The 14,975-nt window shown below is 50.6% G+C and overlaps 1 protein-coding gene across 1 annotated transcript in view; it reads left to right on the top strand.

Annotated features, from left to right (window-relative positions):
- Window positions 1-1,085: 1,085 nt before the first annotated feature.
- LOC138861821 (atrial natriuretic peptide receptor 2-like) overlaps window positions 1,086-14,975 on the top strand; it is a 21,483-nt gene continuing 7,593 nt past the window's right edge. Inside the window, exons 1-5 of the mRNA XM_070121675.1 lie at window positions 1,086-1,270; window positions 4,395-4,520; window positions 6,544-6,673; window positions 11,330-11,452; window positions 13,026-13,115. Of these exons, the coding sequence (XP_069977776.1) occupies window positions 1,086-1,270; window positions 4,395-4,520; window positions 6,544-6,673; window positions 11,330-11,452; window positions 13,026-13,115 (654 nt within the window). The remainder of the gene's footprint in view (window positions 1,271-4,394; window positions 4,521-6,543; window positions 6,674-11,329; window positions 11,453-13,025; window positions 13,116-14,975) is intronic.

The following is a 14,975-nucleotide window of genomic DNA, read 5'->3' as shown; positions in this document are numbered from 1 at the left end:
GGTGGTGACCCATTGCTGATGACCCCTTGGTGGTGACCCCTTTGGTGGTGACCCCTCGGTAATGACCCCTTGGTGGTGACCCTTTGGTGGTGACCCCTTGGTGATGACCCCTCGGTGATGACCCCTTGGTGGTGACCCCTTGGTGATGACCCCTTGGTAATGACCTCTTGTGTGTGTGTGGGGTGGATGGAGGGGGGGGGGAGGAGGCTGTGTGTGTGCGGGATAGGTGGGTGGGTGTGTGTGTCTGTGTGTGATTGTGTGCGTGGAAGTTGTGTGTGTGTAATTGGCATGTGGATAGGGGAGGCGTGTGTGTTTGTGTGTGATATATATCGTCACCTGTATCACCACGCCTGTGTGTTTTCTTCCTCGCTTTCTTCTTGTTTGCTTTTCCACAAGTTAATAAATAAAACCCATCCAAGTCTCGAGCATTTCCCCTCCCCCCCCCCCCCCACACACACGAAACAGGTCCGTACATAACCCCACGAACCACACACACACACACACACACACACTTCAATAACTACCCACTTCCCCTCTTCTTAGATGGAGAACCGTCTTCTACCCTTCTCTTCTCACCCCCTCCTAAGAACTAAACCCCTCTCTCCCTCTCTCTCTCTCTCTCTCTCTCTCTCTTCTTTCTCTCTCTCTCTCTCTCTCTCTCTCTCTCTCTCTCTCTCTCTCTCTCTCTCTCTCTCTCTCTCTCTCTCTCTCTCTCTCTCTCTCTCCCTCCCTCCCCTTCCCTCCCCAACCCCAAACCTAAGTACTAACCCCTTCTCCCCTTCCCTCCCAACCCCTCCTAAGAACTAACCCCCTCCCCCCCTCCCTCTCTCTCTCTCTCTCTCTCTCTCTCTCTCTCTCTCTCTCTCTCTCTCTCTCTCTCTCTCTCTCTCTCTCTCTCTCTCTCTCTCTCTTTCTCTCTCTCTCTTTCTCTCTCTCTCTCCCTCCCTCCCCTTCCCTCCCCAACCCCAAACCTAAGTACTAACCCCTTCTCCCCTTCCCTCCCCCAACCACCCCTCTCCTCCTCCTGCAGGCTCCTCGTCACCTACAAGAACCTCATGCAGTCGGAGGAGCAGTTCGGGATCTCCATGGTGTACGGGTCGGCCTACTACCTGCGGGGCGTCCTGGACCAGCCCACGTACCTCGCCTGGGCCCAAGCCACGTCCATGGCCTGGTACTGGCTCAACCAGAGCATCATCATTTCGCCCTTCATACCGGGGCTCCTGAGGAACGCGGGGGCGCCCGGGGAGATCGCCGAGAGGCTGATCGAGAGGTGAGGAGAGAGGGAGAGGGAGGGGGAGAGAGAGGGAGAAAATGAGATGGAGAGAGAGAGGGGGGGAGAATGAGATGGAGAGAGGGAGGGAGGGAGAGGGAGGTGAGGAGGAGGAGAGAGAGAGAGAGGATTGAGATTGGGAGAGGGAGATATGGAGAGGCTGATCGAGAGGGTGAGGAGGAGGAGGAGAGAGGGAGGAGGGAGGAGGGAGAGGATGTGAGGAGGAGGAGAGAGAGAGGAGGTAGATGGAGAGGCTGTGAGATAGCGAGAGGCTGATCGAGAGGTGAGGAGGAGGAAGAGAGGGAGGGAGAAGAGAGAGAGAGAGGGAGGGAGGGAGGGAAGTGAAGAGAGAGAGAGAGGCTGATCGAGAGGTGAGGAGGAGGAGAGGAGGGAGAGAGAGAGAGGAGAGAGAGGGGGAGGGAGAGAGAGGAGAGAGAATGAGAGATGGTGGAGAGAGGGAGGGAGGGAGGGAGAGAGAGAGGAGAGAGAGAGAAGAGAGAGAGAGAGAGAGAGAATGAATGAGATAGGGAGAGGCTGATCGAGAGGTGAGGAGGAGCAGAGAAGGGAGGGGGAGAATGAGATGGAGAGAGAGAGAGGAAGGAGGAGGGAGGGAGGGAGGGAGGGAGGGAGAGAGAGAGAGAGAGAGAGAGAGAGAGAGAGAGAGAGAGAGAGAGAGAGAGAGAGAGAGAGAGAGAGAGAGAGAGAGAGAGAGAGAGAGAGAGAGAGAGAGAGAGAGAGAGAGAGAGAGAGAGAGAGAGAGAGAGAGAGAGAGAGAGAGAGAGAGAATGAGATGGAGAGAGAGTGGAGGGAGAGAGAGGGAGGGAGAGAGAGAGAGAGAGAGAGAGAGAGAGAGAGAGAGAGAGATAGAGAGATAGAGAAAGAGAGAGAGAGAGGGAAAGAGGGAGAGAGAGAGAGAGAGAGAGAGAGAGAGAGAGAGAGAGAGAGAGAGAGAGAGAGAGAGAGAGAGAGAGGGAGAGAGAGAGAGAGTGAGAGAGGGAGAGAAGAGAGAGAAGATATGGGGAGAGGATAGGAAATGGGATGGGAGAGAGAGAGAAATGGGAAGAGGCTGTGAGAGAGAGAGCGAGAGGTAATGGGATGGGGAGAGGGTGAGGGAGAAATGGGAGAGAAGAGAGAAAATAGGGCGGGGGAGAGGGGAGAAAGGGAGGAATGCTGAGAGAGAAGGGAGAGGGACAGAGGGAGAGTAAATAGGATGGATAAAAGGGGGAGAAAAAAAGGAATGACAGAGGAAGGGAGATAGGGAGAAAGGATTGATGAGGGAGGAAGAGGGAGGGGAGATAGAATAGGATAGGAGAGTCATAGGGAAAGGTTGAGGAAGGAGAGATGACGAAGGAAGAGAGAGAGAAAAGGAGAGGGTGAAGGAGAGGAAGGCAATTGATAGATTGTAGACCCCATACCCCCCCACCCATACCCCTTACCCACACCCACCCACCCATACCCCCTTACCCATACCCCCTCACCCATCCACACCTCTAATAACTCACATTTACCACCAGCCACCCACACCCCTTACCCCACACCCACCCACCCACACCCACCCACCCTACCCCCTTAACTCACCCACTCACCCATATACCCACTACCCATACCCACCCCCATACCCCTTACCCAAACCCCCTTACCCACCCCACCTACCCACACCCCTTACCCTACCCCACCCATACCCCTTACCCATACCCCTTACCTACCACCCACCCACCTCACCCACACCCCTACCCATACCACCCATCCACACACCTCTAATAACTCACATTTACCCACCAGCCACCCATACTCCTTACCCAGCCCCCTCACCCCTTACCCCCTTACCCAAACCTCACCATTACCCACCCACCCTACACCCCATACCCACCCATACCCCCTCACCCCACCCTCTACCCCATCCACTTCTAATAACTCATTTACTCACCAGCCACCATACCCCCTTACCACTTTCCCCTTACCCATACCCCCTTACCCACACCCCCTCACCCACACCCACCCCACCCATACCCACCCACACCCACCCACCCACACCTACCCACCCACACCCCCTTACCCACACCCCTACCACCACACCCCCACCCATATCCCCTTACCCACACCACCACACCTGACTTACACACCCACCCACCCACACCCTCTCACTCATTGACACCTACCCACTCCATACTCCCACTGCTTGCATACCTATCACAATTCCCCTCTAATAACTCACATTCTACCCACCAGCTACCATCACTCATACCATCACCCATTAATTCCCTACCCACACCCCCATACCCATACCCCCTTACCCACATCCACTTCTAATAACTTCACATTTACTCACCCAGTCCACCCATACCCCCTTTACCCATACCCCCCTTACCCATACCCCCTCACCCACATACCCCCTTTTCACCCATACCCCCTCACCCATACCTACACCACCTCCCAATACCTACCCACCGCACCACCCACCACCACACCCTTACACCCCCTCACCTACCAATACACCCCACCCATATCCCCTTACCCACACCCACCCACTCACACCTTACCCCACACTCATTACCCCGCACACGCATTTACCTACCTACCCATGCCCCTTACTCATCCACCCCTCTAATAACTCACATTTACCCACTAGCCAATGATACCCCCTTACCCACATTCGCCTACCCTTACACCACCTTACCACCCATACCCCTTTACCCATCCACCTCTAATAACCCACATTTACTCACCAGCCACCCATACCCCCTTACCCATACCCTTACCCAAACCCCCCTTACCCCACACCCCTCACCTTATATACCCCCTTTACCCCATACCCCATTACCCACTTCCACCCCACTATTACCCCCTTACTGATACTCACCACCACTCCACACCCCCTCCCACCCACACCCCTTACCCGATCCCCCTAACGTACATCCATACCTCCTAATAACTTTCACATTTACTCTGTACCAGCTGATTCCCCCTCACCCATTCCCCTCACCCACACCTCTTACCAGAGGCACATACCCCCTCACCCACACCCCTTCATCCATGCCCACCCACTCCTTACCCCCCACCCACACCCCCTTACCCACACCCCCTTACCCATCCACCCCTCTAATAACTCACATTTACCCACCAGGAAGGAAATTATCGGCAACCTGAAGAGACCGCCCTCAGCCCAGCGCGCCGACGACTACATCCAGGAAATAGCGTCTTTTATCGACTCCGTGAGAGACGTCGAGTATCTGCTCATCAACGATATTCGGTGAGTGAGGGGTGAAGGAGGGGTGAGTGAGGGGTGAAGGAGGGGTGAGTGAGTGGTGAGTGAGGGGTGAAGGAGGGGTGAGTTGGGTGTGAAGGAGGGGTGATGAGGGGTGAGGAAGGGGTGAGTTGGGTGTGAGTGTGAGGGGTGAGTGAGTTGGGTGAAGGAGGGGTGAGTGGGGTGAGGGGTGAAGGAGGGGTGAGTGGGGTGAGGGGGTGAGTGAGGAGTGGTGAAGGAGGGGGTGAGTGAGGAGTGGTGAGTGAGTGAAGGAGGGGAAGGAGGAGGGGTGAAGGAAGGGTGAGTTGGTGGTGAGGGGGGTGTGGGTGAGGGTGAGTGAGGAGGGGTGTGAGGGGTGAGTTGGGTGTGAGGGGTGAGTGAAATGGGTGAGGGGTGAAGGAGGGTGAGTGAGTTGGGTCTGAGGGGTGAGGGGAGTGAGGGGTGAAGGAGGGGTGAGTTGGGTGAAAGGAGGGTGAGTGGGTGAAGGAGGGGAGTGAGGGAGTGGAGGGGGTGAGGTTGGTGGTGAGTTGGATCTGAGGGGTGAGTTGGTGGTGTGAGTTGGTGGTGAGTTGGTGGTGAAGGAGGGTGAGTTGGGTGTGAGTGAGGAGTGAAGGAGGGGTGAAGGCTGGGTGAATGAGGAGTGAGGAGTTGGGTGTGTGGTGAAGGAGGGGCAAAGGAGTGGGGTGAGGGGTGAAGGAGGGTGTGTTTGTGGTGAGTGAGTTGGGTGTGAGGGTGAGTTGGTGGAGAAGGAGGGGTGAGTTGGTGGTGAGTGAGGGTGAAGGAGGGGTTTGTTTGTGGTGAGGGTGAAGGGGAGGAGGTGAATGAGGGGTGTGTTTGTGGTGAGGAGTGAGTGAATTGGGTGTGAGGGTGAAGGAGGGGTAAGTTGGTGAGTGTGAGTTGGTGTGGTGAGTGAGTTGGGTGAGCAGGTGAATGAGGGGGTGAGTTGAAAGAGTTGGTGATATGGAGGTGGTGTTTGTGGTGAAGGAGGGGTGAGTTGGTGGTGAACGGTATGTGTGTGGTTGTTATTTTATGTGCGGTTCCTGTAATAGTAATAGTAATAGAATGATAATGACAGTGTAACCAATATTGATAATAATAGCGCTAATGATAATGGTAACATTAATATGGTAATAATGATAATGATAATAATAATAATCACCATCATCATCATCATAATGAAAATAATAATGATAGTAATAATAATGATAAAAATGATAATAATGATAATGATAATAATATTAATAATAATATCGATAATAATAATAAGGACAGTAATGATAATAGAAATGATAATAATAACAATAATAATAACAACAATAACAATGATGATAATATTAACAACACTAATAATGGTAAGTATAGAAGAGATGATGATAACGATAATGATAATCCTAATCATGATAATGATGATGATCAAGATAATAACCATTATAATTAACACTTTCATTATCATCTTTCTTATTATCATTATCATTATCATATTCCCTGCCTCTCCCTTTCGTCACTTCATCCTCATTCTCCTCATTTTCCTCAGTCTCCTCATTATCCTGATTTTCCTCACTCGCATTATCCTCATTTTCCTCATTTTTCCTCACTCTCATTATCTTCATTTTCCTCACTCTCCTCATATTCCTCATTTTCCTCATTACCCTCAATCTCCTCCTCATTCTCCTCACTATTCTCACTTCATCCTAATTTTCTTCATTTTCCTCATTACCCTCACTTTCGTCATTATCCTCATTCTCCTCATTTCATCCTCATCCTCATTATCCTCACTCTCCTCATTATCCTCATTTCATCCTCATTATCCTCACTTCATCCTCATTCTCCTCATTCTCCTCACTCTCCTCATCCTCCTCATTCTCCTCATTATCCCCATTTCATCCTCATTCTCCTCACTCTCCTCATTCTCCTCATTTCCCTCATTATCCTCATTAACCTCATTTCATCCTCATCCTCCTCATTCTCCTCATTTCATCCTCATTCTCCTCATTTCCCTCATCCTCCTCATTCTCCTCATTCCCCCCAGAGAGACGATCGACAAGGACGTGACGGCGGCCGACCACCGCTACAGCCTCACCCTCATGGTCCTCATCCTCGTCCTCGTCATCTCACCCGTCATCATCCTTCTCGTGAGGAAGGCCACGGGACTCATCCATGTGAGTGGAGGGGGAGGGTGGAAGGATGGGATGGGTGGGAAGGAGGTGGGTGGGGAGGGATGGTGGGAGGAGGTGGGGGTGGATGGGGGTGGTGGGTGGGTGGTAGGGATGGGTGGGTGGGTGGGTGGCAATGGGAGGGAAGGTGGATGTTTGGTGGGAGTGGGTGGGTGCGGGGTGGGGAGTAGGTGGATGGGAGGAAGGAGTGGGTGGGAGTGGGTGGGGAGGGTGGGTGGGTAGGGAGGGGGGGTAGGTGGTGGATGGAGTGGGGGTGGATGGGAGGGTGGGTGGATGGGTGGGGGAGTGGGGGGAGGTGGAGGGGAAGGGATGGGGGTAAATGGGGGGGGGAGGTGGAGGGGGAGGGATGGGTGGAGGAGGAGGGTGGGTGGGGGTGAGGGGAAGGAGGGAGTGGGTGGGGGGTGGGAGTGGGGGAAGGATGGGAGGGTGGAGGTAGATGGGTGGGAGTGGGTGGGTGGGTGGGTGGGAGTGGGTGGGTGGGGTGAGGGAGGGAGGGGTGGGTGAGGAAGGAGGTGGAGGGAGGGTGGAGGTAGATGGGTGGGTAGGTGGATGGGTATGGGAGGAAGGGAGTGGGTAGGGAGGTGGATGGGTGGTGGGGGTAGGGAGAAGTGGGTGGAGGGATGGAGGGAGGGAGTGAAAGGTGAGGAAGGAGGGATGGAGGGAGGAAAAGTGGAGAGGAAGGGTGGATGAGAGGGAAGGAAGGGAAGGGATGGGAGGGAGTGAAGGAGGGAGGGTGGAGGCATATGGGAGGTAGGGAGGAGTGGGTGGGGGGAGGTAGGAGAGGAAGGAGGGAAGGGTGGGTGAAAGAGGAGCGGATGGAAGGGGGAAAAAGGGAGAGAAGGAGGAAGGAGGTCCTGGGTGGGTGAGGAGGTGGGAGTGAGGAAGGGTGAGGGAGCGAGTGAGAGAAGGAGGGAGGGTGGTGGGTGGAGTCTGTGGGAGGGAAGGGAAGGAGGGGAGGAGGGAGTGGAGAGGAGGGTGAGGGAGGGAGGGAGAGAGGGAGGAGGTGGGAGAGTGAGTGAGTGAGTTAAGTCGGTCTGTCAGGCAAACAATTAGTAAATCAGCCAGTCAGTTAGTCACTCAGTCACTCTGTCAGTCAGTCAGTCAGTCAGTCAGCCAAGTCAGTCAGTCAGTCAGTCAGCCAAGTCAGTCAGTCAGCCAGTCAGTCAGCCAAGTCAGTCAATGGGTATGTGAGTATTTGAGTTACTGGATAAGTGAAGGGAGTGGAGGTATGGGGGGGGGTGAGGGAGGTGTGGCGTTTGCGTGTATATATATATGTGTGTGTGTGTGTGTGTGTGTGTGTGTGTGTGTGTGTGTGTGTGTGTGTGTGTGTGTGTGTGTGTGTGTGTGTGTGTGTGTGTGTGTGTGTGTGTGTGTGTGTGTGTGTGTGTGTGTGTGTGTGTGTGTGTGTGTCCGTGTATGTATAAGTAAGTGTGTTTACGTGTTTGCATGTTTATGTATGTATTTTTTGTTACAAATATAAATACTTAAATACTTGACGACCATCGTTTGTCCATGATTTTTTTATATATATAACATATCCTTTAGTTTGCTAATAACATTTCATCTAAAATAAATATTATTGTTATGGCGTTGTTCATAGAAGTTCACAGAAGTTAATTGCAGTAAACAAAAACAAAATCGTGAATAATGAATGAAGTAAAAAAGATATATTTTTTATTAGATTGGTATGCTATATTGTGGAATTTGCTGACCCCTTTTTTATGTGAGTGTGTGTATGTATATGTATTGTCCGTGTACATGTAAACGAACTTGTATGTAGGTATGTACGTGTACGTATGTATGTGTGTAGTTATTTATGTATGTACGTGTAGTTATGTGTACATGTATACGAACGTGTATGTAGCTATGTACGTGCATGTATGTATGTGTGTGTAGTTATGTATGCATGTACGTGTAGTTATGTGTACATGTATACGAACGTGTATTTAGGTATGTACGTGAATGTATGTATGTGTGTGTAGTTATGTATGCATGTACGTGTAGATATGTATGCATGTACGTGCAGCTATGTATGTATGTATATGCAGATGTGTATGTATATAAGTGTAGCTATGTATGTATGTTAACACAGCTATGTATATATGTACGTACAGTTGTGTATGTATGTAAACGCAGCAATGTATATATGTATGTACAGTTGTGCATGTACGTAAACGCAGCTATGTATATATGTACGTACAGTTGCGTATGAATGTAAACGCAGCTATGTATATATGTACGTACAGTTGTGTATGTACGTAAACGCAGCTATGTATATATGTATGTACAGTTGTGTATGTATAACTTTTAGCTATGTATATATGTACGTACAGTTGCGTATGAATGTAAACGCAGCTATGTATATATGTACGTACAGTTGTGTATGTACGTAAACGCAGCTATGTATATATGTATGTACAGTTGTGTATGTACGTAAACGCAGCTATGTATATATGTACGTACAGTTGTGTATGTACGTAAACGCAGCTATGCATATATGTACGTACAGTTGTGTATGTACGTAAACGCAGCTATGTATATATGTACGTACAGTTGTGTATGTACGTAAACGCAGCTATGTATATATGTACGTACAGTTGCGTATGAACGTAAACGTAGCTATGTATATATGTATGTACAGTTGTGTATGTACGTAAACGCAGCTATGTATATATGTACGTACAGTTGTGTATGTACGTAAACGCAACTATGTATATATGTACGTACAGTTGTATATGTACGTAAACGCAGCTATGTATATATGTACGTACAGTTGTATATGTACGTAAACGCAGCTATGTATATATGTACGTACAGTTGTGTATGTACGTAAACGCAGCTATGTATATATGTACGTACAGTTGTGTATGTACGTAAACGCAGCTATGTATATATGTACGTACAGTTGTGTATGTACGTAAACGCAGCTATGTATATATGTACGTACAGTTGTGTATGAATGTAAACGCAGCTATGTATATATGTACGTACAGTTGTGTATGTAAGCAAATATGTATATACGTACAGTTCTTTTATTGCACGTAAACGCAGCTATGTATATATGTACGTACAGTTGTGTATGCGCATTATGGCTATGTATATATGCGTACAGTTGTATATGTACGCAGAACGCAGCTATGTATATGCAGTACAGTTGTGTATGTACGTAAACGCAGCTATGTATATGCGTACAGTTACAGATAAAATATGTACGTAAGCATGGCTATGTATATATGTACGTACAGCTGTGCATGTACGTAAGCTAGCTATGTATATATGCGTACAGTTAGTTGTCTATAAATGCATTAACGCATGTATGTATATATGTACGTACAGTTGTGTATGTACGTAAACGCAGCTATTTATGCTAATATGTATTACAGTTGTGTAACGTAAGCATAACTATGTATATATGTACGTACAGTTGTGTATGTACGTAAACGCAGCTATGTATATATGTACGTACAGTTGTGTATGTACGTAAACGCAGCTATGTATATATGTACGTACAGTTGTGTATGTACGTAAACGCAGCTATGTATATATGTACGTACAGTTGTGTATGTACGTAAACGCAGCTATGTATATATGTACGTACAGTTGTGTATGTACGTAAACGCAGCTATGTATATATGTACGTACAGTTGTGTATGTACGTAAACGCAGCTACGTTTATATGTATGTACAGTTGTGTATGTATGTAGCATGCATGGCTATGCTTATATATGTGCGATACAAGTTGTGTATATACGTAAATAGGCAGCTGTGTGTATATATGTATGTACAGTTGTGTATGTCACGCAAACTCAGCTATGTATATATGTACGTACAGTTGTGTAGTGTACGTAAACGCAGCTATGTATGCATATGTACGTACAGTTGTGTATGCGTAAGTAAGCATAGCTATGTATATATGTATGTACAGTTGTGTATGTACGTAAGCAGCAGCTATGTATATATGTACATACAGTTGCGTATGTACGGCTAACGCAGCCTGCATATATGTACGTACAGTTGTGTATGTACGTAAACGCATGACTATGTATATGCATGTACGTACAGTTATGTATGTACATAAGCATAATATATATATGTATAATGTACAGTTGTGTATGTACGTAAACATGACTAATATGCATACATATGTACGTACAGTTGTGTATGTACGTAAACGCAGCTATGTATAATATATGCACAGTTGTGTATGTGTATACGTAAACGCACCTAAGTATATATGTACGTACAGTTATGTATGTACGTAAACATGCTTATGTATATGTATACATTACAGTTGTATATGTGCGTAAAACGCAGCTTCTGTATATATGCGACATTACAGTTGTGTATGCACGTAAACGCAGCTATGTATATATGTATGTACAGTTGTGTATGTACGTAAACGCAGCTATGTATATATGTACGTACAGTTGTGTATGTACGTAAACGCAGCTATGTATATATGTACGTACAGTTGTGTATGTACGTAAACGCAGCTATGTATATATGTACGTACAGTTGTGTATGTACGTAAACGCAGCTATGTATATATGTACATACAGTTGTGTATGTACGTAAACGCAGCTATGTATGCATGTACGTACAGTTGTGTGTATAATCAGACACATGACTTGCCCTCGACAGGAATACGCCAAGAACTTGATCAAAAAATCGGGAGAAGTGAAAAGGGAGAAGAGAAAAAGCGACAACTTAGTGTACCAGCTGTTGCCCAAGACGGTGGCCACCTACCTCAAGCAGTCGAAGCAGGTGGGAGTTGTCTGTCTGTCTGTCTGTCGGTCTGTCGGTCTTTCTTTCCCTCTGTCTGTCTGTCTGTCGGTCTTTCTTTCCCTCTGTCTGTCTGTCTGTCGGTCTTTCTTTCCCTCTGTCTGTCTGTCTGTCGGTCTTTCTTTCCCTCTGTCTGTCTGTCTGTCGGTCTTTCTTTCCCTCTGTCTGTCTGTCTGTCTGTCGGTCTTTCCCTCTGTCTGTCTGTCTGTCTGTCTCTTTCTTTCCCTCTGTCTGTCTGTCTCTTTCTTTCCCTCTGTCTGTCTGTCCTTGTCTGTCTGTCTTTTGTCTGTCTGTCTGTCTCTTTCTTTCCCTCTGTCTGTCTGTCTGTCTCTTTCTTTCCCTCTGTCTGTCTGTCTGTCTCTTTCTTTCCCTCTGTCTGTCTGTCTGTCTCTTTCTTTCCCTCTGTCTGTCTGTCTGTCTGTCTGTCTTTGTCTGTCTGTCTCTTTCTTTCCCTCTGTCTGTCTGTCTGTCGGTCTTTCTTTCCCTCTGTCTGTCTGTCTGTCGGTCTTTCTTTCCCTCTGTCTGTCTGTCTGTCTCTTTCTCTGTATGTCTATCTGTATCGCTCACTCAATATCTTTTTACTCTCTCTCTTTCTCTTTCTCTCCCTTTTTCTTTCTCTTTAACTCTCTCTCTCTCTCTCTCTCTCTCTCTCTCTCTCTCTCTCTCTCTCTCTCTCTCTCTCTCTCTCTCTCTCTCTCTCTCTCTCTCTCTCTCTCTCTCGCTCGCTCGCTCATTCTGTCTGTCTCTTTCTGTAGAAAATAATATCGTAATGATGATAACAATAATGATGATGATAGTAATAACAAAGCCGATTATGAAAATAACAATAGCAATAATAATGAAAGTAGTAGTAGTAGTAACGATAACAATTACTGTCAATAATAATAACAGCAATAACAACAACTACAAACAATTGATACCTCCCATTCTCTCCTATTATCTCCCATTCTCTCCTATTCTCTCCCATTCTCTCCTATTATATCCCACTCTCTCCTATTATCTCACATTCTCTATCATTCTCTCCCATCCTCTCCCACTCTCTCCCACTTTCTCTCCCCCCCCCCTCCCCTTCCTCCCCCCCCAACTCCACCCCCACCCCTTTCCCCACCCCCTCCCCCTTCCCCCTCCTATTATCTCCCATTCCCTTCTATTCTCTCCCATTATCTCCCATTCTCTACCATTCTCTCTGCTCACTCCCACTTTCTCTCCCCTCCCCTTCCTCCCCTCCCCAACTCCACCCCCACCCCCTTTCCCCAACTCCCCTCCAGCCCACCCCCTTCCCCCCACCCTCCAAGCCCCTTTCCCCCTCCCCAAACTCCCCCCCAACCCACCCCCACCCCCTCATCCCCTCCCCCACCCCCTTCCCCCCACCCTCCAACCCCTTTCCCCCCCCCCTCCTCCCCTCCCCAACTCCACCCCCCACCCCTTTCCCCTTTCCCCCTTCCCCCACCCCCTACCCCCTTTCCCCCATCCCCCTTCCCCCACCCCTCACCCTTCCCCCCCCCCTTTCTCCCTCCTTCCTCCCACCCACCCCCACCCCTCCGTCGCTTCACAGGTCCCAGCCGAGTACTTCGAGTCAGTAACCATCTACCTCAGCGACATTGTTGGCTTCACCAGAATTTCGTCCGAGAGCAGCCCGTTGCAGGTCCGTGGGATTTCTCGCGTTGTGTTGGGAGGGAAAAAAGGGAGAGGGAGTGGTGGGGGGGGGGGAGGGAGGGTAGGGAGGGAGGGAAGGGAGGGAGGGAAGGGAGGGAAGGGAGGGAGGGAAGGAGGGAGGAAGGCGGCCGTTGCAGGTCCGTGGGATTTCTCGCGTTGGGCGGGGAGGGAAAAAGGGGAGAGGGAGTGGTGGGGGGAGGGAGGGAGGGAGAGGGAGGGAGGGAGGGGGGAGGGAGGGAGGGAAGAGAGGAGGGAGAGGAAGGAGAGGAGAGAGAGAGAGAGCAGCCCGTTGCAGGTCCGTGGGATTTCTCGCGTTGTGCTGGGAGGAAAAGGAAAGGGAAGGGAGTGGTGGAGAGGGAGGGAGGAGGAACGTAGGGAGGAGGGAGGGAGGGAGGAGGAGGGAGAGGAGGGAGGAGAGGAGGAGAGGAGGGAAGGAAGGAGGAAGGAGAGGAGGAAAACTTAACCCGTTGCAGGGTCCGTGGGATTTCTCGCGTTGTGCTGGGAGGGAAAAAAAAGGAAGGGGAGTGGTGGGGGAGGAGAGAGGGAGCGTAGGGAGGAGGGAGGAGGGAGGAGGAGAGAGGGAGGGAGGGAGGGAGGAGAGGGAGGGAGAGGAAGGAGGAGGGAAGGAGAAAGAGAGAGAAACCCAGCCCGTTGCAGAGTCCGTGGGATTTCTCGCGTTTGTGCTGGGAGGAAAAAAGGAAGGGGAGTGAGGTGGGGGAGAGGAGGGAGCGTGAGGGAGGAGAGGGAGGGAGGGAGGGAGGGAGGAGAGGAGGGAGAGGAGAGGGGAGGAAGGAAGAGGAGGAAGGAAGGAGGAGAGAGAGAGAGACCCGTTGAATACAGATTAAAACCGTGGGATTTCTCGCGTTGGTGTGCTGGGAGGGAAAAAAGGAAAGGGAGTGGTGGGGGAGGGAGGGAGCCGTAGGGGAGGGAGGGAGGGAGGGAGGGAGGGAGGGAGGGAGGGAGAGGGGGAGGGAGAGAGGGAGGGAGGGAAGGAGGGAGAGAGAGAGCAGCCCGTTGCAGGTCCGTGGGATTTCTCGCGTTGTGCTGGGAGGGAAAAAAGGAAGGGAGTGGTGGGGGGGAGGGAGGGAGGGTAGGGAGGGAGGGAAGGGAGGGAGGGACGGAGGGAGGGAAGGGAAAGAGGGAGGGAGAGGAGAGGGAGGGAGGGAAGGAGGGAAGAGAAGGCAGAAGCCGTTGCAGAACCGTGGGATTTCTCGCGTTGTGCTGGGAGGGAAAAAAGGAAGGGAGTGGTGGGGGGAGGGAGGGAGCGTAGGGAGGGAGGGAGGGAGGGAGGGAGGGGGGGAGGGAGGGAGAGGGGGAGGGGAGAGAGGGAGGGAAGGGGAAGGGAGGGAGAGAGAGAGACGCTTGGCCCAGCCCGTTGCAGGTCCGTGGGATTTCTCGCGTTGTGCTGGGAGGAAAAAGAAGGAAGGGAGTGGTGGGGGAGGGAGGGAGGCGTAGGGAGGGAGGAGGGAGGGAGGGAGGGAGGAGGAGGGAGGAGAGGGAGAGGAGGAGGGAGAGAGAGGGAGGGAGGGAAGGAGGGAGAGAGAGAGCAGCCCGTTGCAGGTCCGAAATGGGATTTCTCAGCGTTTGTGCTGGGAGGAGAAAAAGGAAGGAAGAGTGGTGGGGGAGGAGGAGGGAGGGAGGGAGGGAGGGAGGAGGGAGAGAGAGGAGAGAGAGGGAGGGAGGGAGAGAGGAGGGAGGAGGAGGGAAGGAGGGAGAGAGAGAGAGCAGCCCGTTGCGGGTCCGTGGGATTTCTCGCGTTCTGCTGGGAGGAAAAAAGGGAGAGGGAGTGAGTGGTGGTGGGAGGGAGGGAGGGAGGGAGGGAGGAGAGGGTAGGGAGGGAGGGAAGGAG

This window comes from Penaeus vannamei, chromosome 5 (genome assembly GCF_042767895.1).
Source record: "Penaeus vannamei isolate JL-2024 chromosome 5, ASM4276789v1, whole genome shotgun sequence".
Taxonomy (NCBI): domain Eukaryota; kingdom Metazoa; phylum Arthropoda; class Malacostraca; order Decapoda; family Penaeidae; genus Penaeus; species Penaeus vannamei.
This window is presented reverse-complemented; position numbering and strand designations above follow the sequence as displayed.